Source organism: Sorex fumeus, unplaced genomic scaffold (genome assembly GCF_029834395.1).
Source record: "Sorex fumeus unplaced genomic scaffold, SorFum_2.1 ptg000014l, whole genome shotgun sequence".
In the NCBI taxonomy this organism is placed as follows: Eukaryota; Metazoa; Chordata; class Mammalia; order Eulipotyphla; family Soricidae; genus Sorex; species Sorex fumeus.
The window spans coordinates 29952093-29975313 of NW_026606071.1; the positions used below are offsets into that span (position 1 = coordinate 29952093).

The following is a 23221-nucleotide window of genomic DNA, read 5'->3' on the forward strand; positions in this document are numbered from 1 at the left end:
GGTTGGTTGGTTGTTTTTTAATGTGGAGTGAGGGGACTGAGTGTTTCTAAAGTCCCAAGGTTAATTGTCAGTCTTTTGCAAGCCTAAGTCTCTGAACTTTGAACTTCATAAGCTTTGTTCATTTATTTTTCAGCCCTTGGAGTGAGCTAGGAAGGACACAGTACCTGTGTTGACTGTTTTTATCTCTATTAGTTAGGCTCAGGTTCATTTTCCCCAAGGTTAGTTGTTGTTAGCTCAAAGTATATTTCAAATTGGATCCTGTTCTCTTCCCCAATTTGGAAAGTCGAGGGGATTTTCCCAATATTTACTCTCAGAATCTGTCCTTAGGGTAAATTCCTCAATATGTGGGGTTTCTCTAGGATGGATGCTACTAACACTATTCAATCAGAGTGGTGTGTCCTGATCCTTCATCAAGTTCACAGTAACAGTTCAGGTTTATCTAACATGGCACTGCTCCCATGTGGGTTGTAGCTTATATACCTAGATTCTGGTACATCTCAATTTAACGCAACTGTTATGCATCAAAGTAACAACTGATGCAACAGACATCAACTGATTGATTGACTCATCAATCTTAAGGCAGGGATTTGTCCTATGTCCCCTCTTCTATGGATTAAAAAAATTTATTATTCTAGTCACCTTTCTATGTGCTAATTCAGAAAGGTAGCATCCTAGTTGTGTGTGTAAAGAAATCTTTTTCTCTGAATCTTTTCATGAGCATACTCAGCCCTTCCTACTTAATGCAAGCTATTTTTAATTTATCCACTTCCATAGGATGAAAGTTGACTCTTGGAGTATCGTTGAATTTTACATAAATACCATTTACTTAGATTGGGCTATAGAACTTGCAGCAATATACCTTGTAAAACATGAAAGAAAATTTACCAAAAAAGGTATTCATCAATGAGCACTTGCAGAATTAATGACATTTAATTTATTTCAGTATACAATCTAAACAGGTGAATACATTATAACCCAAAAAATTCTCTTTTGGGATTTTATTATTTCAACTACCATTAATTCTGAGTAATCCAATGACTCAGAGTCAATTTTTGGTACCCAGCTGCAACAATTCAAACAATTTTGATTTTTCTAACAATCATTCTAATGTGAACTAAAAGAAAAAAAAACTATAAAGATGTTATAGTAAAAATGACAATATATTTGTATTATTTTATTAAATAAAACTCTAAGTAATGGATACAAAATTACTAATAGTAGCACTGTTGTCCCATTGTTCATTGATTTGCTCAAGCGGGCACCAGTAACATCTCTGTTGTCAGACTTGTTGTTACTGTTTTTGGAGAGCCTGGTAAGCTACCGAGAGTATCCCGCCTGCACAGCAGAGCCTGGAAAGCTACCTGTGGCATATTCAAAATGTCAAAAATAGTATTCAAAATACTAATAGTAAGCATTATTAAACATTGCTTTGTTCTTCACAACACATTTGATGCAGCAAACTGGAATATTAGTCCTCTGTTGGGTCTCTATGTCTAAGTGTAAGCTGAGTTCTCCAAGTTTCCACTACATGTAGCTTATTATTAATAATTGGATTAACCTAATTAATTCATGAATCATAGATTGAAAAAATACCATGAGCTTCTCAAGATACTAGAGAGAAGAATTTCAAGTAGAAAAATCAGCAATGTGAAAGATTGTGATAATTCAAAAAGGTAGTAATCACTTCCTTTCCTAAGTAAAATTTTATTAAAGAATCTTAAGATTCACTCTTATTGTTAGTCAATTTATGTATTCACTACACAAATATTTATTAAGCAGCTGCTATACGATGAACACTGTGTTAAGTGTTAGCATTCTACATTGAACTAGATATAGCCCTTACTTTCAAGGCATCTGTTTCTCTGAAAGGAGGCAGTAATTAAACAAATTACACAGTAGACATTATACAAAGAAGCACAGGGTGTTATGAATATAATAATTGGACTAATTCAGTAAGTCATAGGAATCATTGATAATTCTTATAAGAAAATATTTTGATGAGAAGTCAAAAATTAAATAATCGAAAGCTGAAGTTGGGATAAAAATGGATGGACATATGTCTGTGGATAGAAAGGATGTCCAGAAAGAAGAAAAGGGGTGTAAAGTTAGAACTGAATGCACAGACCAAAGTTGGTTTGGACAGAAAAATAACCCTGAGTTTTAGTCTTAATGCAATTAGGAATAGCAAAAGACAAAGCTTATAGGCAGGAACTAAATACTATAGGAAATTAATAAGAAATTTGGACAATGTATGCTAAGGATGAAAGGTTTTGAGTAGTGCCATCCAGTATATAACTCATATTTACTCAGATTTTACAATTGTCTTCTTTATCCATGAGTACTTTGCAAAGCTTTGAAGTTTACTGATTTCTTTTATGAAGGCTTCCCTGTACTTAAATATAATTACTTCATTTAGATTGTTAGAACAACCGCCCCTCTGTATAGACTTTTAATTTTAGTTATTGATTGCTTCTTAGAAACAACCAAGCACTCGACTTTCAATTTCATTTCTCTGAAAACACAAATTTACTACTGCCCCCAAGTAAATCTCTTAAAATCTTATAAAAATGTACCATCATGGCTTTAGAGTTACTTAATAGTTACCACTCATGGAATGACAAGAGAAAAAGGAAGAAACCATGTAGACTAAGGGGTGACCAGGAAATGATGCAACATAATAAGAACTTTAATCTTCAAAAAAATATGGCATCAAATTGCTTCAATGGGTCTATCTTGACGTTTAATTACATATTCTGTGTACCACATAAACAGAGAAATCATTTCAAAGAAATGATGCCAAAAAGAATTATAGTTGCTAAAACAAATAATTACCACTTTCATTATATATCTTAATATAAAATTTGATAATTAAATGTGTTGGAACTAGTTATCAGGAGAAATAGTTATACTATTATTATAACTTAATAATAGCATATTATTATATATATTATATAAATTAAAAATAGTATTATTATAAATTATATAGTTATACTATATTTCTAAGTGCAACTGTTTTCAGATTTTATTTTTATACTTCGAACATTCAATTATTCTCTTCTCTATATGACTGAACAGAAGAAATTGATTTTGTCTTATTCTACATTATTCTAATAAGTTTGTTCTGCGGTAGAGCGTTTGCCTTACAAGCGGCCAAGATGGCCGACCCGAGTTTGATTCCTCCACCCCTCTCGGAGAGCCTGGCAAGCTACCGAGAGTATCTCACCCGCACGGCAGAGCTTGGCAAGCTCCCCGTGACGTATTCGATATGCCAAACACAGTAACAAGTCTCATGATGGAGACGTTATTGGGTCCGCTTGAGCAAATCGATGAACAACAGGAGGACCGTGACCGTGATTTAAAGAAAAAAGTGTTTCATTTTAAGTGTCAGAGGAAAATGTTAATGAAATATACACAGTAAAACATTTTTAAAGAGGGTTTTGTTTAAGTATATGCCAGTGTTTGAATTCCATTGGTGTTACATTTCTAGTTATTATTAAACACTCACATAAATGTAATTCGTCCTGAATCAAGATCTTTCCTACTTAAATGAAAGAGGTGAGGAAGTAATCTTCATATACTAAACTTCCCTGAACAAAAATGTACATAAAAATTATAGAGCAAATAAGTTCATTACTTGCATTTTTCTCCAATTAAGCGCGAGGCAAATCTGTGAATTCATTATGCTAAATATTTAAGCCAAATTCAAATTCTATAATTCCCAGAGGTATAAAGTAACAGTTTGCATCTGTTCAACATTCTGATAAACTCTTTTTTATTTAAATATATTTGAATCAAGGGCATTTTCCCCTGAAAAAAATTCAATATAGGTACTTAATAATCTTGTACTAAGCGAATTCAGTTTTAATATTCTCTTAGAAGCATTACAAAGAGAGTGATAGCACAGCGGTAGGGCGTTTGCCTTGCACGCAGCCAACATGGCCGACCCGAGTTTGATTCCTCCGCTCCTCTCGGAGAGCCCGGCAAGCTACTGAGAGTATCTCACCCGCACGGCAGAGCCTGGCAAGCTCCCCATGACGTATTCGATATGCCAAACACAGTAACAACAAAGTCTCCAATGGAGACGTTACTGGGCCTGCTCGAGCAAATCGATGATCAACGGGAGGGACTTTACTTAATATTTTATACTAAAAACTCAATCCTAGAAAATATTGATTAATTAATATCTACATATATGTAGTTTATATAGTATAAGTAGGCACTACTATTTATTTGGATTATATACATACATGTCTGTGCATCTTAAAAATTACACATACTTGTCCATTTCTTATTTTAACCTATTACCAATTCTTCCTTCAAATATATCTATATAGTTTTGAAAAAATCGTGGGCCCAAATTCAGCCGTGTTCAGGGTTCATTTCTGACTTAAGGATAACTCTTAGCAATATTTGGGGGTAACCATTTCGTGCCGGAGATTGAATCCAGGCCTCTAGTAAGGCAAGTGCATTACCCAGTGTACAATCTCTAATTCCTGAAATATTTTTCTACTAAATGTACACTATTTTTATATATACTATTTAATTTATTTTGTTTTCAATATTTTAAGATATAGAGGTAATTGTTATATTTCTTTCTTAAATATTTCACTTAGATGATTGAGAAGAAAAATTTAAAATATACTTACATAATTACCTAAGCACAAAAACAATATCTTGAATTTTTTGATTTATCATGTAAGACTGGTGAAAGAGCACCACTATTTTGAGTCAATGAATATTTTGAATTAAATGGTATTTAACTTTTGAGAAAAGTGTGTCTTCCTAGGCCAAATGTAAATCATGAGGCACTTTCAAATGCAATACATGTCATATGATTAGATTTTATACAAAATCAAGTCTCAATTTAAAAGACAGGTGTAAATAGAACATGAAAAACTGAATATGTATTATGTTTAGCAGTCAGTAATAGCTCTCAAAAATTATCAAAGCTTTCAAAATTCCATATAACCCAAAATGCCTGCTTTGATCTACCAGACATATTTAAACATTATACTTTCTACTTCCTCTTTAATATTCTCCACTTTATGAAACTAAGATTTTATCATCTAAATATGTCAACTCTATTGTATTTTATCACAATGTTTGTATCACACAAAGTTTAGATACAGAAATTAGTGACAAAACTTGAATACCTTATCTTATTTAGATGCTTATTTACTTGACTAATGCGTTTCTGAAGGTGCAGTTTTTTTTTTGTGTGTGTGGTAAGATTCTTAATAAGATTTTTTTTTTTATCTTTTTTTTTTATTAGTGAAACACCATGAAGTACACTTATAGACTCACAAATTTTTGTGCTTGGGTTTCAGTTATACAATGATCAAGTACCCAACCCTCCACCAGTGCCCATCCTCCCCCACCACAGGTCCTAGCATCCCTCCGACCCCCCATCCTCCCCCCCCCCCCCCCGTCCCACCCTGCCACTGTGGCAGGGCATTCCTCCCTGTTCTCTCTCTCTTCTTTTGGGTACTGTGTTTTGCCAGAGAGGCATTGAGTGGCAGTCATGTTTGGTCTATAGACCACTTTTAGCATGTCTCTCCCACCCTGGGAGGGTCTTCACAACACCCTTTATTTGGTGCTCTCTTCTCTATCTGAGCTTCCTTCTCACCTAGCACATGTGGCTGGCTGGTGCAGTTTTTTAAACTTCATTATATTTAGTTCTAAGTATTTTTGAATTTTGAGATTTGTAGTCTTAACATGCATGCCATCTGTCCTAATCAGTGACATGAAAATTTAAATTGTATGCTCAATGATAAATAGTGAAAGAAACACACATTCAATAGAGGACTATTACCCTTCCTACATTGTCATATTATAAATATACCATTTACTTATTTCCTACAGTTATTCAGGGAAACAAATAAAAATTTTATCCTTTACTAGATATATCCATAAAAGTTGTAAGCAAAATATGATATGTCAAAAAATATTGTATTGACCTTCTCATTTTAGGTAACTGTGAGAACTTAGCACATATGAAACTCCCATATTAGCCCATAGGTGTTTCTCTAAAGTGGTTATTTTTCTCTCCAGTTTTTAATAGCTCTAAAATATGATGAATTTTCTCATCATTATTCTAATCTATCTCTTCAACTCAATTCCTCCCACAGAAATCATTCTGGTAGTTAATGAATTATAAAACATATATAGGCAGTGGTAGTAATGTTTAGATAAACTTTTAATAAATCATTGCGATACTCAAGGGAAGGAAGTACTTTGAAGATCATTCATTTTAAAAAATATAAATTCCTCATCTTAGGGTTTGACTGATTCACGCTAAACAACAGCTTACTCTAACCATAGAGCTCAATATGAGTGGGGTGGGGGGAGAGAAGGCAAACAAATATAGAAACCACTCCCTGTACTGTTAAATTTAATTCAAGTCATCTGCTTTGAACTACCAGAGGATAAGGAAGAGTTCAGCTATTTATACTGAGCCTGACAGTCTTAGAAACCACATGCAGAACTATCAAAATTTATCCTGACTGAAAATAGTTTCAGGAAGAGGCAAAAGGAGGGTTTGCATGCTGAGACTTGCAATCTATTGCCAAACATCATTCTGTAACAAAATCATGCTAATGAAGTCAAGGTTTTATAGAGAACTCTTGGACATTTTACATTCTGATATCATTACCTTTCTGCAAATTTTTGTTGTTAAAAAAGGATGTATCAGTGAGTACAAGAATAAAATGATGTAGGTTCATGACAAACACTTGGACAGCAAAGGAAATGTAATATCCTGTGGAAAAGCAACATTTCTATGCATGATGAACATAACCTGATGAAGAGGATGACTTCATTATAAACTATTAATTTTATACTAAAAATTAATTTAATTTTATACTAAAAAGTTTCTGTGAGTAAATAATAATGTTTTCATTTTGGATAGTATCATTCCAAAAGTTCTGCCAAATATACAGAAAAAAGCTAATGTTCCTTAGAATGTGTAACATCATATAAATAACATACCTATTATCTGAGAGAAGATTCATTTTAGAATTATTTTGCTTAAAAAATTATAGTTGCTGATTTTTCCAATGTTTTAGTACCAATAAGATACCAATAAACTACCAATGCTGCTCTTTCAAAATATAATCTACCATGTCAATTGTACTCATGCTTCCATAATTAAAAATGTATTTGAAATCATTGAAACTTAAGGCATCTATCCTGAGCATTGCTGGGTGTAGCCCCAGAGACGACCTTCAAGTCAAGAACTTCTGGAGTGGTTCTTAGAGGAGAACTTTACAGGATCTGAGTAGCACTGTATCCTTGGGCCCTTGCCCAAAATCCCTGAGTACCATCAGGACTGGTACCTGGGCCCACTGAGCACTACTTGGGAGACCTGTTCTTCCCAATTACAAAACTCACACACACACACACACACACACACACACACACACACACATATATACATGCTCGGCATCTAGTTGCTGACCTAAAGAATTATTGATATGCTTAGTATCCCATGTCAATAACAACTGCTAAATACATTAATATTATCACAATTCAAAATCTATCACCAAAACAATTTTCACACAAGTTTTAATTTTCACACAAGTTACAATTAAGAATAATAAAAAATGTGATTAGGATTGCTGATAATAGATACTAACATTCTATATGTGTTTTCTATATAACATATCACATTTTTTATCACAGTTGACATCTAACACTAATTGTCTAAAGTTATTATAATAAAGGGTAAGTTTAAATAAAGAATGTTGATAGGATAGGCACATTTTCAGAAGTTCTGATGTTATTGAATGCCAGAGGAAGCAAGAAGATTGATGGAATGATAACAGAGAGGAAGCTCTTAGCATACAGAGTTTAAAACATTTAAAAACTATTTTCCGTTGCCTTGAATATCTTGCTTCATTTGTGAGCTCACAAAGTATCAGGTAATGGTACAAAAATCTGTGATGTCTATGACTTTTCTTCTTTTATATTCCTTACCCCTATAATAACAATAAAAGGAATAGTAAATAAGTTTTAGGGATGTCCTCTAATCAATTATTTGGTTTTTAAATTAAATACTAATAAACATAGTCAACTACAAATATTTTTGTACAAAACCAAATGTTAAAACTTGAATGGACAAAAGAACTGTTTTAAGGGTAAGCAATGATTAACAATTTTAATATAATTTTTGTCTCTTAAATAGTGCAGTTCAAAGTATTTAACTGAAATACATCTAACAAAAAATTAGGACAGTATTTCCAAACCCTGTAGATGTTTTTAGATTAGATGTAAGAATATATCTTCAATTCAGTTTCAAAGTTCCATTTTTGCTGTTCTTTTTAGATCTTAGAAGATGTACAAAATAGGAAATATTAGATCTAAAGAAAAAAATGCTGGTCTAAGGGGAAAAAAAGAGGCATTACTCAAAGATATGATCAAATTCTATGAGTTTCCTACGCCCCAAAGGTTGGAATGAAATCAGTCTTCAGAAGCTGACTGGAACATGAAAATGACTTCATCAGTAATGTGGAATGAATTATTGCTTCGATCTCTGTTCTTTGTGTGTATATTGGCTCCCATTTGATGTTTACACATTTCTCACTGACATTCAAAGCACAAGAGAATAGACAGCTGAGTTCTGCTACCAAAGTGATTAAAAACCATATATAAGCTGAATGCTATTTTTCATAATTCCAAATTCTCATGGGAAGGGATTTGTATTGACCCATCCTGTGACTTACATGCTAGATTGGTGATGGTGTCACATTGAGAAGAAACTCAGATATTCATTTGGAGAAGATATATATGGAACAGTGTTCAGCAATTATAATAAACATTAAGAATACTTGTTTACGAACTAATTCATTTATCATAAAAAATATGGTATTGTATTTTAGACTTTGTTCAGGACAATATTCAGGTAGTAAGTGAGATAAATACGGCATGTGAGAAATCTGTGACCATAAATAAATAGCAATTCAAGTGATTTTGCATAAAACAAAAGGCAAAGCAAATACTACTATCATCTTTCTAGCTGAATTGAAAACGGGATTATTTTGAGAATAATTCTTATTTAAAAAATATATTTTCGACACAGCAGTGACAAGTCCTGGAGGCCACCACAGCACAGGAGATTACTCCAGGCCCCATACCGAGCTGATTTCACTGGAGCACCCCAAATGTAGTAGGTTCATGCAGTATCCCCACTTTCTCCAGATGGAATCCCGGCAACCGTGAGCTTATACAAGCAAGGCCCCACATGTGGCTTCAGGACTAAATCTCCAAACCACATGGGGGCAGTGGAACTGGGTAGTCTCACCCTGGCTTCCAGTCCACTCCTGACACTGAAGTCATGCCCACATCCCATCCCCAGGCACCATCTTAGTGCACCAACAGCCCGGGCCTAGAAACTCCCAACTGAATCCCAAAATGGAACAGCTCCCTACAGAGATGTCTCTGGAACCCAGCCATTTATAATCTTAGAATTTCAGAAGCACACGTCTGCTTATGCAATCACATGACCTCTCATAATATGCAAAATGAGCAATGAAAAATAAATGATCTAGCGTTGGCCCTGGAAGGCAGGCTTGAATGGTTGTGGGAAATTTTGAGCAAAATGTAATGTCCAGAAATAGAGAGTATCTGAGTATAGCGTATCTGCCATACAGGCAGGGCAAAGACTGGGGTGGAGAGGGGGGAGGATAAGGAGGAATTGGTGGTAGAAAGTTTGCACTGGTGGAGAGATAGGTGTTCAATCACTGTATGGCTGAATCTTAAACATGAGAGCTTTGTAACTATCTCATGGTGGTTCAATAAAAAAGTTAAAAAAGTCATTAGTAAAATATATTTTTTTCTTAAGATCATAACACAAATGAACTCTAGAATGAAATTTATTATCCAAGATGCTTCTATAAACATTGTGTTTGGGTTTTTCAAAGCAGAAAAGAAAAGTTTTGTTTATAAAATAAATTATAGTAGCATACTATATATAGTATTACTATATATAGTATATCTCTGAGCAATATAATACATAAGAAAAGGCAAGTGTATTGTTCATGTAATTCCAAACTTATTGGGAATGATAACATCATGTAAATTAACTAGATTTTCTTAACATTGACTTATTGCAATGTGCAATATACTGAACAGATAAATACTTTGAAGGGATGTTACTAAGATAAAACTAATAAGCTAATTATGCCAAAATAAAATAGTTTCTTCTGATAGTGGTGAAGGGGGACATGCATTGTTCAGGAGTAAACCTGGGCTTCCTGAACATAAAACATGTACATCAGTCCTCAAGACTAAACAATTTTAACCAAAAATCCCCAACAAAAGCAAAGAAGCAAACCAAAAGAATACATTCTTACTTGACTAATGAGCAATTTCAGTTAGAAATTAAGACTTTTCTCCATTTGTTTTGTTAAAACGCCTAAAACATTAACAGCATTTAGTCTACTAGTCTGTATAGTAGAGTAGGGATAAAGGAAAACAAAATATACACATACGCATTTATGTATAGCCCCTTATCAATCTGCTTAAGAATTTATAAGTTCCTTTGAGAATACTTTAAAGGTTTTCAAAAACCGGAGTCATTTTTCTTCTAAAAATAAGTATAAGTCTCACTGTGGTCCTATGGCATTGCATAAAATTTCCTAAGTGACAGAATAGGGATGGGAACTTAGATTAACTACAGTTACCAATTAATTAATTAATTAATTAATTTTGGTTTATGGACTACACCTGGCAATGCAGAGCTCACTTCAGGCTCTGCACTCAGGGATAACTCCTGGTAGGGCTTTGGGGACTGTCCTAGTGTGATAACACAGTGGTAGGGCGTTTGCCTTGCGTGCAGCCAGCCCGGCCAAGTTGGGTTCGATTCCTCTGCCATCTCAGAGAGCCCGGTAAGCTATCAAGAGTATCTCACCTGCAGAGCAAAGCCTGGCAAGCTACCCATGATGTATTCAATATGTTGAACACAGTAACAACAAGTCTCAAAATGGAGACGTTACTGGGCCTGCTCGAGCAAATCAATGAACAACGGGAGAACAGTGACAGTGACAGGGCTTGGGGAATGATAAAGGGGTGCCAGGAACAGAGGCTTGGCTAGTTGTATGCAAGGCAAACACTGCAGCCCTCTGAAGTTATTAGTTCTTGTCTGATTAGACTCTAAACTCGCCTAGTCCCTAGTCTATTTCACTCTTTTCCACAATTCAGAAAAAGACATATTTGCTAACTGCCTTGTATTATAATTAGACTGAATCCTCCAGTTTATGACAACCACAACTGCTCAAAAGTCAGGGTATCAGCCAGAACAGCAATCGAGGCTGGTTCTTTTCGTGGCTGTGCCTCATTATGCATTTCTCTGCCTACAACCATTGTCTTTGAATGGCAGCAGAGCACAGCCATCAAGTATAAGCAAGCTCAGCTGTTGCTCTGTGTGATGCTACCGTTCATACAAGAGAAGAGAAAGAGGCAGGATGCCTTACCCGCAGGAAAGAGAGGTCCCGGTTGTGTTCGATGCTGGTTATCTCCAAGTTGCCCATGACTACCTCGCAGTTCTCATAGTACTTGCGCAAGGCTCGGTACTGCTGTTCCAGGTCAGAGAGAGAGCTCAGTTTATTCTCGGTTCCAGCACACACTGCCAAGACAAAAAGGGACACAGAACGTTAAAAAACCTTATAAATACATGCGTGATGACAACATCATGCTTGTTCTATTCCAGAGCCCTCTGCTTCATTGATCTTACTAAAAATATTTTCAATATCATTAACAGTCACACATTGATATTTTCACTTTTAATTTTCCCAGTTTTATTGAGACATATTGACATAGAATATTGTGGATGATATATATGTATATATATAGTATATATATAGTGCTGGTGCCCAACCAGATCATGAAGATGAGTCCTTGGATGCTGCCCTGCAAGCAGAAATCAGAATCGGGACCCCACATTGCACTAAGTGGACGAGCATAAGCTTGAGAGCCTGATTGATATGGAAAAGGCAAAACTAACCCTCTGTGGCCAGCAAATTTCTGCAGCACAAAACAGCTGCTTCCCCGTTCACATATTTCAGATCTAGATAAACTTTAGATTTAAACCATCCTCTCCTCTTTATCACAGATCTCAGGTATGATGAAGTCATGATGTAACTGATGTTTTCAGGTGGGAGGAGAACGTGACTTATGTAATTGACCATGGTTTTCTTCTTGTAACTGATTATGTCTTTCTTCCTTTAATTGATCATGTTCTCATACCACGTTGTTGAATTTCATTGGTGATTCTTACCACACTGTTAAATTTCATTAGATGTGATTATAATAAGCCAGCAAATAAAAGGAGGCTGAAAAGACTGCTCTTTGTCACAAGACCTGAGCGAGTCTGTGATCCTCCGTGAATCATTTAATTTCTTTTGCGAATCCTTATCTCAGCGCCTCAGACCACCTAACTGAACATTCATGCAACAATATACATATGTACAAAAAACTTATGTGGTGCATAAACTTGTATATTACAAAACAACCAGCATAGTTAACACCTTCATCATCATATAATTATCTTTTCTCTGTGATGAAATATTTAAAATATACTTTTGTAAAAGAAAGTTCAAAATATGTAACAAAATACTGTTAACTACAATCACCATGACAGGCATTAAGAATTTATAGTTAAAATTATATACTTTCTTCTAAATCTCCCCATTTGCCTTACCCTGCAAGTCCTGGTAAACACCATTCTACACAACTATAAATTTTGACATTTTCATACTCTACACAAGTGTAGTTCTTAATATTATATCATAAAATTTTTAGTAGACATAGAATACAGAAGAATTTTATTGCAGGAAGTATACAAAACTTGTCAATATATTTAATTTTATTTAAACAATATTTAAGGAATTCTAATTTACTGTTTTTAATAAGGTGATTTTACATGTATAAGTAAATCAAAATCTGAGGGTAATGATTTAAAAAAATAGTTAAAAATAAAATATTTGAATTGTAAAATTATCAATTCTTATGAAGTATTTGAGCTGGAGCTATAGCAAAGCAGGTAGGGTGTTTGCCTCGCACACAGCCGACCCGGGTTCGATTTCTCTGTCCCTCTCGGAGAGCCCGGCAAGCTACCAAGAGTATCCCGCCCACACGGCAGAGCCTAGCAAGCTCCCCATGTCATATTCGATATGCCAAAAACAGTAACCACAGGTCTCACAATGAGACGTTATTGGTGGCTGCTCGAGCAAATCAATGAACAACCGTAGGAAAGTGCTACAGTGCTATTAAGTATTAACCCAATTAAAACTAGGCCCTTAAGATTTCCTAAATAGTACCTTTCAAGCAAATGCTAATCCAGTAATTTTAATACTTTTTATTCTTGCAGATAAGCACATAAGTGGCATGAAACCAGGGTTGAACAACTTTGTGACATTTATAGTCTGAATATAGAAGAAAATATAAAATTTCATTAGTGTCAACTACATCATCATTATATATTCTTTAGTGTACTGTTATAGAACAGATTGATAATAAGTGATCATTTATATTTTATGTTTTGGGTAATTCTTAAAACTGATCATATATGAATGTCCAGAGTATACTTATGTTTTTCCAATTCTTTGGGAGTCAGTATTGCTTTTCTTTCAGAAACTTTAGCATACTTCTCATTCTTTATTTACTTGCTTTATAAATAATTTTCAAGGTCTCAACTCTAATACTCAAATGAATAAAAATTATGCATATTTCAGTAATATACATGCAGTTAAAGATAGTGGAATGTGAATGAAATGAATCTTCTTTGGGAAGGTACAAAATATACCACACATTTAAGACAATATAGAAAGTGCAAACCTAAAAGACTCTAAAATGATGAAGAGATAATATAAGGGTTAATTTCCATGCATTTTACATGATCAATCCTGGTTTGATTCCCACTTCCACATATGACCTCCAAACACCAAGCACCACCTGTAGTTATACCAGAGCAGTGCCATAAACTTGAACACTGCGGATTAGGGGCCAGAGCGATAGCACAGCGGGTAGGGCATTTGCCTTGCACGTGGCCAACCCGGGTTCGATCCCCAGCATCCGACATGGTCCCCCAAGCACCGCCAGGAGTAATTCCTGAGTGCAGAGCCAGTAGTAACCCCTGAGCATTGCTGGGTGTGACCCAAAAAGCAAAAAAAAAAAAAAAGAAAAAAGAATTAACAGAAAAACTAGAAACAAATTGGTAATGAATTAAATGCATAGTTATATGTTACAAGTGCAAAATAGCAAAAGGTTATTCTGACTAGTTTTTTGTACAGAGAGAGACAAAAATAATCAATATGAATATAACTTGGATAATTTGGGCAACATCTAGGACTATTACAGCTTTTTTATTTTATCTTTAGCCACAATGAAACCTCTCTATAAAAATAAAACATTAATTTTTCTCTTCAGGATTTCTAAAGTTCACTAAACAGTATGTTTTCTAAAAATATTATTATTTTAAAATATTAAATATAACAATTTACTTCTCCAAAAGAGAGGATGAAGGTCTAATCCCTGGTACCCATACATGTGAGTACATCTGGAAATGGGTACTTTGTAGATACAATCAATTTACAATGAAGTGAGCCTACATGATTAATCTCATTCCAAGAATTGAAAATCACCAAGTGAAAAGTAACAGTCACAGTCACAGTCCTCCCGTTGTTCATCGATTTGCTCGAGCAGGCCCAGTAACATCTCCATCATGAGACTTGTTGTTACTGTGTTTGGCATATCAAATACGTCACGGGTAGCTTGCCAGGCTCTCCGAGAGGGGCGGAGAAATCAAACTCGGGTCGGCCATGTTGGCCATGTTGCCCGCTTGAAAGGCAAACACTCTACCGTTGTGCTATCGCTCCAGCCCTAGTGAAAAGTAAAAACATATGAAAAAAGACTTGTTACCACAGAGGAAAAGACTGAACCAACAAATGCAGGGCAAATGATGCCACAGATTGTTGGCCATAACCAGAAAGTAAAAAGAGACTATGAAGTTTATGGAGTGTTAGAAGGAGCACAGGTGAAACTGATATTGAGAATCTAGCTTCCAGAACCATGAAATTTAATAGTATTCCTGATGTTTTATCTGAACTAGCTCACGGACCCTTTATCCCCACACAATTAATATAGTGCTTCAAATTATTTCTGTCAGGAATTATCAAATCTGAACTCATGTTAAAAATCACTTTCTTGGGAGTGAAGAGAGTATAGGAAGAAAAGTGCTTGTCTTGCATGTGATCAACTATGGCTTAATCCCAGGCTCTGCACATGGTACCCCAAGTATTGCCAGGAGTGACTCACTCATGGTCTCAGAGCCAGAAACAGTCTCTGAGCATCTTTGGTTCTGGTTTAAACTCTTCGCCCAGGCATCACTTTCTTTCGTAAGGGTTATATTAGCTTATCACCCCAGTAACTTACCAATTTATTCTTTCCCTACTTCTTCTGATGTTTCTCATACATCATGCTGATCTCCACTTGATACCTAAATGCAATCATTAAGTGATGGTCTATGAAACCATGTGGTCCAGGGTTTCTCAAAGATCTGATAAGATTTGGTGCTTTTGCAAATAAGCTTATGAAATGATGAAGATGAATGCTAAGACTTTTAGCATCTTCATTCTCTCCTTTCTTCACAGTAATTAGCCATACAATTTTTACTTAGACAGTTGGACATGTGACCATTCCAAATAAATACATTATTTTTATTACTTTTGAGGTAGGCTGGAACGATAGCAATTGGGTAAGGCATTTGCCTTGCACATGGCCGACCCAGGTTCAATTCCTCTGCCCCTCTCAGAGAACCCAGTAAGCTACCAAGAGTATCTCACCCACACAGAAAAGCCTGGCAAGCTCCCCATGACATATTCAATATGTGAAACACAGTAACAACAAGTTTCACAATGGAGACATTACTGGACCCGCACAAGCAAATCTATGAACAACAGGAGGACAGTGCTACAGTGCAGGGCTACATTCGAGGTAAGGTTATTAAAAGGCACAATTCTGACATTCTCCAAAACTTTATTTAAAACGTTTTTGGCCACTGACTTCTCCATTGTCACTCTTGGAATGGTGTTATTGTGGGTAAAACCTGAACCAGCATTCTGGACTGTAAATTTAGGCTGCAATCTAGAGAAAGACTAAGATTTAAGCACAAAGGGGTGATTGTTTTCCAATAATTAATTCTGGTCTTTATATCAATAACAATAAGAAATGGCAATCTTTGGCCCTAAAATATTGCCCAGGGAAGAACAGATTTCAGATAGCTATTGACCTTATGTACCTTATGGGCTGGAGCAATAGCACAGTGGGTAGGACATTTGCCTTGCACGTGGCTGACCTAGGTTCGATTCCTTCATCCCTCTCAGACAGCCCAGCAAGCTACCATGAGTATCCTGCCCACACAGCAGAGCCTGGCATGCTCCCTGTGGCATATTTGATATGACAAAAATAGTAACAACAAGTCTCACAATGGAGACATTACTGGTGCCCGCTCAAGCAAATCAATGAACAACGGTAAGACAGTGCAACTGTGATATATATATATATAACATAATATGTATATATGTATGTATAATACATATTTAAACTATTTTGCCTAGTCAGGCTGAATTTTAATTTCTTCAATTAATAAGCAAACTCTGGCACCATCCTTGATGGGGACAGAGAGATAGAACAGATATGGTGCTTGCCTTGCAGGCAGACTACTTGGGTTAAATCCCTCAATCATATGGTTCCCTGAGCTCCACCAGAAATGATTCCAGAGAGCAGAGCTGGGAATAAGCCCTGAGCATCACTGAGAGTGCCATCTCCTCACAAAATATCATTCTTGATTATAAGAATATTTTACTGGCTCTACTGTAGACACTTTCCTTCTCGTTAGAATTAACAAAGAGATTATTACTGTTGGTATGCACAATTTATTCACTGTAAATAGAAGAACTGTGGGTACTCATTTAGTTCCAACTCACAATCCTTCTCAATCAATATGAAAGTGCTTTTTTCTAGCAGATCACAGACTACAAAACACTCTTAATACCTGAACTTTATAATATTGCTCCCAGAAAATCAATAACAAAGCCTGTATTAAGTGGTAACTTCTCTGCATTTATTAAATGTATACATATAAATTACTATAGGGCAGAGTGAAAACACAGCAGGTAAGACATGTGCCTTGCACACGGCCGACCTGAGTTCGATTCCTCCATCCCTCTCGGAGAGCCTGACAAGCTGCTGAGAGTATCCCGCCTGCATGGCAGATCCTGGCAAGCTCCCCATGGTGTATTCGATATACCAAAAACAGTAATAAGTCTCACAATAAAGACTTTACTGGTGCCCGCTAGAGCAAATTGATGAACAATGAGAGACAGTACTACACTGCTATATTATTATAAATTTAAAAGAAGACATTTTAACAAGTTGACACCTGCTCTACAATTTGTATCAAGAAGTTACATCCAAGTATGAATCACCAGACTGCAACAAAGTATAAGGTAAAAAGGTAAAGGCCCTCCCGTTGTTCATCCATTTGCTTGAGCGGGCCCAGTAACGTCTCCATTGGAGACTTTGTTGTTACTGTGTCTGGCATATTGAATATATCACGGGGAGCTTGCCAGGCTCTACCGTGCGGGCGAGATCCTCTCAGTAGCTTGCCGGGCTCTCCAAGGGGGGCGGAGGAATCGAACTCGGGTTGGCCATGTTGGCTGCGTGCAAGGCAAATGCCCTACGGCTGTGCTATCACTCCATCCCCAACAAAGTATAAACCAGTATACTTCTAAGTATACTGGTTTATACTTTGTTGCAGTATCTCTAGGAAAGTATACATAATATAATTTTAATCACAAATTGTGATAGCACTGCACTGTCCTCATAGCACTGGCCTCCCATTGCTCATCCATTTCTTCAAGCAGGCCCAGTAACGTCTCCATCGTGAGACTTGTTGCTACTGTGTTTGGCATATACAATACATCATGGGTAGCTTGCCAGGCTTTGCCGTGCGGGTGAGATACTCTCGGTAGCTTGACAAATTATGGTGTATAAGTATTTTGTTCTGGACATAAAATTTATGCTGGAATATAAAAATAGAATACACTAGTAGCAAAAAAAGTTTCAACATTATTTTCACCTTTCCACAGTTGATTAATATATTTTATAGAAATGTCTATTTAGTTGAAAATCTACAAGTTTTTGCATGTCTTGTCTATCTGCAAGAGAGAAGTATAAATATGATTTTAATATAATTTTATGGGTCCCTTGGAGGGGAGCGGGTTGAGTTTTCCTCCCCGCCCCGACCAGGGCTCCGGCAGCGGAAGACCTCCAAGACCAGCCACCACCATGCCGAGACCACTCTCCGCACACATGAAGGTACTGGCAGAGGGACAAAGCCACGCGGATTCCGGGGCCGAGATCTCCAAGCCTACTCGGATTGGAGTTGAGCATCCTCCACCCAGATCCTCCAAATTCCAGTAGGCGGGGGTCACACCCACCACCTGACCCCCTGGCGCTGTGTAATCCCATCAGCGGCCAAGACTCAGAGACTATAAAATCCAGCTCCTGGAACCGCGCGGCCAAGCGACCTCTTATCAGGACATCTTTTTATGACATCTTATTATCTCATTCCTACGTTGGACAAACTTGCAGGCTATTGAATGTAGCCTGCCCACAGGGCAGAGTCTGGCAAACTCCCCGTGGCGTACCAAATATGCTAAATACCAGTAACAATGATGGGTCTCATTCTCCTAAAGAGCCTTGAATATAATCTCAGGGCTAGGATGAAAGAGACGTTACTGGGGCCTGCTCGAGGCAATCGACGAATAACAAGATGATGAATGAATGAATGAATAATTTTATGATTATTAAGGTGTATGTTATATAATAATATTTCGTATCTTCTGAGCTCTATTGCACAGTTACCTCCAGGAATTATCATTTAACATTATTTATCTAATTAATATTAAGGAATTATAGTTGGTATTTGAGAAACATCTCTAATTCTGAAATGTTTAATAGGCAATTAATCTGGAATTTGCATGTATATACTATCTGAAAATAAGAAGTTAAAATTATATAAATTTCTTCACAACAATAAAGTCCTCTAATAATCAGAAAATTGGAAAAATTGTAATTATCTACTCCCTAAACTCCTGACCTTGGATATTTTTATTATAAACTGTTCCATTTAGAAATTATTTTTGACTCATTCCTTTTTATGCTTGATCTAAAATCTCTGTAATTAGTCATATATGGCTCCTATTTTTTTTCTTTGCTTTTTGGGTCACACCTGGCGATGCACAGGGGTTACTCCTGGCTCTGCACTCAGGAGTTACTCTTGGCGGTGTTCAGGAAACCATATAAGATGCTGGGAATCGAACCCGGGTCGGCTGCATGCAAGGCAAACGCCCTACCCGCTGTGCTATCTTTCTAGCCCCTTGGCTCCTATTTTTTATATTAAAAGACAATCTTGATGTTGAAAGATCTAGTTGGGTTGAAGCAAAAAAATCATTTGTGTTTCTCTTCATGGAGACTTCACTGAATGCCTTGCAACTTCCATTTGTCAATTGATTTTACAATCAGGCAATGTATACAGGACAATGTTTAAACCATCAAGTTTCATTGATTTCACAAAGCTGTTTATCAAACAGAATCAAAAATCTTTTTTAGCAGCCAGAGCAAATTTAACAAAATCTAGCCCCCTCCCCTTGCCAGTACTATTATGAAGTTCTTAAACTATCAGCTTACAACAATTCAAGCTTCAAATATCATGAATTTACATGTGCTCCCCAGTGTTTTCATTTCAAATGTAACTCCAGGAGTAAAGCTTTATGTGAGACCATAATAAAATTACCAATTATTCTCCTTGGTATTGATTTCTTTACAAAAGTAGCTAGAGTTGCAAGCATGGACTTTTTCTTCTTGAAACAAAATTTACATCCAACAGTGAGAGAACTACATAATCCTCATTCAGGAAAAAACTTAATAATATAATTACAAGTTTGCAACAGTATAGAAAGTTTGGTCAACAAAATTATTCATCTGACTCTTAAGAAAAATACATTAAAACCAAAATGGAGAAACAGTAACAATATGTATATAAATACTGAAATCAATCCTTATTTCTAAGCTTGTTATGATTGTGAAACCAGGACTCCATGTCTACACAACAAAAGACAACGAGAAGTGAGGAAAAAAATTGCCTAACTTTAAAACCAAACATGTATGTCAGATATGTGTAATGGCTAATTTGACTAAGAATCATGAAAATTATATGATTAAAAAAAAACTAATGTCAGGACTGGAGCGATAGCACAGCGGGTAGGGCATTTTCCTTGTATGCAGCTGACCAGGATTCGATTCCCAGCATCCCATATGGCCCTCTGAGCACCGCCAGGGGTAATTCCTGAGAGCAGAGCCAGGAGTGACCCCTGTGCATCGCCAGGTGTGACCCAGAAAGAAAAAAAAACTAATGTTTATTATCCTTATAAAAGACATTAGAATTTTTAACATTGTTTGGTGTGAATTAGATTAATAATTTTGTTACTAAAACAGTGAAGTGGGTAGAAATGATCCTATGAACTATGGGGATGTAGTATATGTAAAGCATAGATAAAATTACACTCTGTAAACCAGTATTGCCTCAATCAAAATACCTTTTCAGAGAAAGAACCCTTCTAAGGTTTTTGTTCTTACATCACCTTCTAGACAAGTCTGAAATCATATCCTGCTCCCTTTGCATCTTTATTTTTTATGCTAGCTAAAATTATGTAACGCATGCATATTTACTCGTTTATAATATTTATTCTTCTAAGGATGTAAACTGCATAGGAGAAAGTGCTTTATCGTTTAACTCAGAGAACAGGTAAAAGGAATGTTCTCAGTCAATATTCACTGATTAAATAAATAGAATTCAGTGTCTATTTAGAACCATAATTGATCAGGATTAAGCACTGCCCCTACCCATTTTTAAAAGCTGAATGAAATTAGACAAGTCACTGCCTTAATTGAAATCTAAGTTTTCATCTCTATAAAGGAGGAATTTGAGTTCAGGACCCCTTACACTAATCCAAGTTTATAGATTAAAAATAAAGAATATAAATATGCAGCTCCATCATTCAGAACTAGAAAAATAAATACTGGCAATACTATCTTAATGGATGTAGAGGGAGAGAGATCATAGAATGGGTAAACCTCTTGCTTTGCAGCTTTGATCCCCAGAACTCCATGTGGTCTCCTGAGCCAACCAGGAGTGATCCCTGAGTGCACAGCCTGGAGTAATCCTTGAGCACCACCAAGTGTGGTGCTCAAGTTTGTGTGTGTGTGTGTGTGTGTGTGTGTGTGTGTGTGTATGTGAGATCCCTAGAACCAGGAGTAGGGCCAGAGCACGGCTGGGTGTGGTTAAAAATGAAACAAACAAAATAAAACAAAACAAGCCAGGCTCAAGACTACATAAAAACTTACATATGAGTCCATTGGTAGAGCATTTTTGAGTAAAGGTGAAACTGCAAAGATAACACAAAAGTGGTTGCTAAGTAATAGGAAAAGAATGAGAATTTGATTAAATTGTCAGGAGAGAAATTTTGTAGATAGCAAAACTGTTCTGCATTTTGACTGTGATAGTGATGACAGATTAAAACTCAGATAACTCTACACTATGTTTCATAAAAATGATTTCCCTTGACCCCCGGCATATATTTTTATCATGTAGGATGTTAAGAGTCTGATTTCACTACTTTTTTCATTTCCAACCTGAATGCTGGATATTTTCATGTTGCTTTTTTATTTTTGAAAATATTTTACCAATTAAAGAAAATTATTAATAAATTCCAAACATTAAACTATACTAATATCTATTAAATGATAGATATTGTGAAATATCCATACTTGTGAAATAATAAATTATTATTCTTATACCTTAAGGGTTCTGTTACATTTTATTAATAGGTACTTTGCTTTTACTAATTAAGTGTATTTAAAAGTTACTTAAAACATTTTTTAGATATTTATTAAGGGACAGATTATAAAAATAATAAAAATATTAATGAAGACACCAAAATAGGGTATTTATTTGCAATGCATACACCACATAATACCTGAAAAAATAAATTTTAATGTATACATTGGTACATTTAAACGATATGTGACCACAATGCTATTGCTCTGATATTTCTATCATATTTTATTTATTCTCAAGTGAGAAAATAAGAAATACGCTAAAATGAACTAAAACCCTTTATAAATAAATCTTGAGCCAAAATAAAAGGGGATTTGGCATTAGAGACCTTCACTAATAGAGATGTGCACTAGTGAAGACAAAAGCATTCTATACCACATGGAGAGGAAAGACACGTTCACGGACTACGTTCTTTGCTACGAGCTATTCAATCTAAAGTTTAAATGATCCATACTTTACACTTCACTTTTGCTTACAATTGTCTCAAAATACTCTCAAGGGGGTGAAAATTTCTAAATTACATTGCAATGCCATCACTGGATATTACTAAAAGAAGTAATAAACCATACACAAACAACCGTTATCTATATACAACAGTATGATGTGTGCATGTTCTCATCTGGCCTAGGAAAAAAAGAGACATTAACCTTGTAACGTTTCCATGGCCATTTTTTCATTTTCCATTTTAAACTTAAGATTTGTGAAATCTAAAAAAAGTATGCTGATTTTAACACACTATAAAAAATTAGAAATTGACTTATTATTGTCCTTATATAATTTTAGTTCTTAGTTATATTTGTGTCTCCTTGCCTTTAAACGATGCATTGTATTTGTCCAAGTTTATCTTGTAAGATTTATGTGCTGAATAAATATATTTGATTTTCCATATTTAAAAACTGCATTTCTATCATTTACCCTTCATTAAAATATTAATATCTCTTCCCACCACTTTGCCACAGAATCATGTTTGTCCTTTTTAGCATCCTTTCTATCATCTCCTCTAAAGTCCTTCTTATTTACCTCATAATATTTTGTTTGTTGTGAAAGTGCTAGGTTTTTAACTTTAATGCAGGTACTGGACTTGACAAGCAATTAAAACAAACAATTTCCACTCATCAAGGCTTGCCAAATTAGTCATCTGCCATCTGCCCCATCATCTGGCTCTCCTTGAGGTCTTGCTGTGAATCTGGATGCACTCTCTCAGATTAAGAGAGACGGAGCAAACCTCCAAACTGGGGAAATGCCTGTGGGAGCTAAGTATATAAA

General features: G+C 35.7%; 1 protein-coding gene across 5 annotated transcripts in view; it reads right to left on the reverse strand.

The window, feature by feature from the left end:
* The window catches only part of ERBB4 (erb-b2 receptor tyrosine kinase 4), a 1197143-nt gene that overhangs the window by 764872 nt on the left and 409050 nt on the right, over nt 1–23221 (reverse strand). For all 5 annotated transcript variants that reach the window (XM_056111671.1, XM_056111669.1, XM_056111672.1 and 2 more), the window contains exon 2: nt 11469–11620. In XM_056111671.1, coding sequence (XP_055967646.1) covers nt 11469–11620 — 152 coding nt within the window. The remainder of the gene's footprint in view (nt 1–11468; nt 11621–23221) is intronic.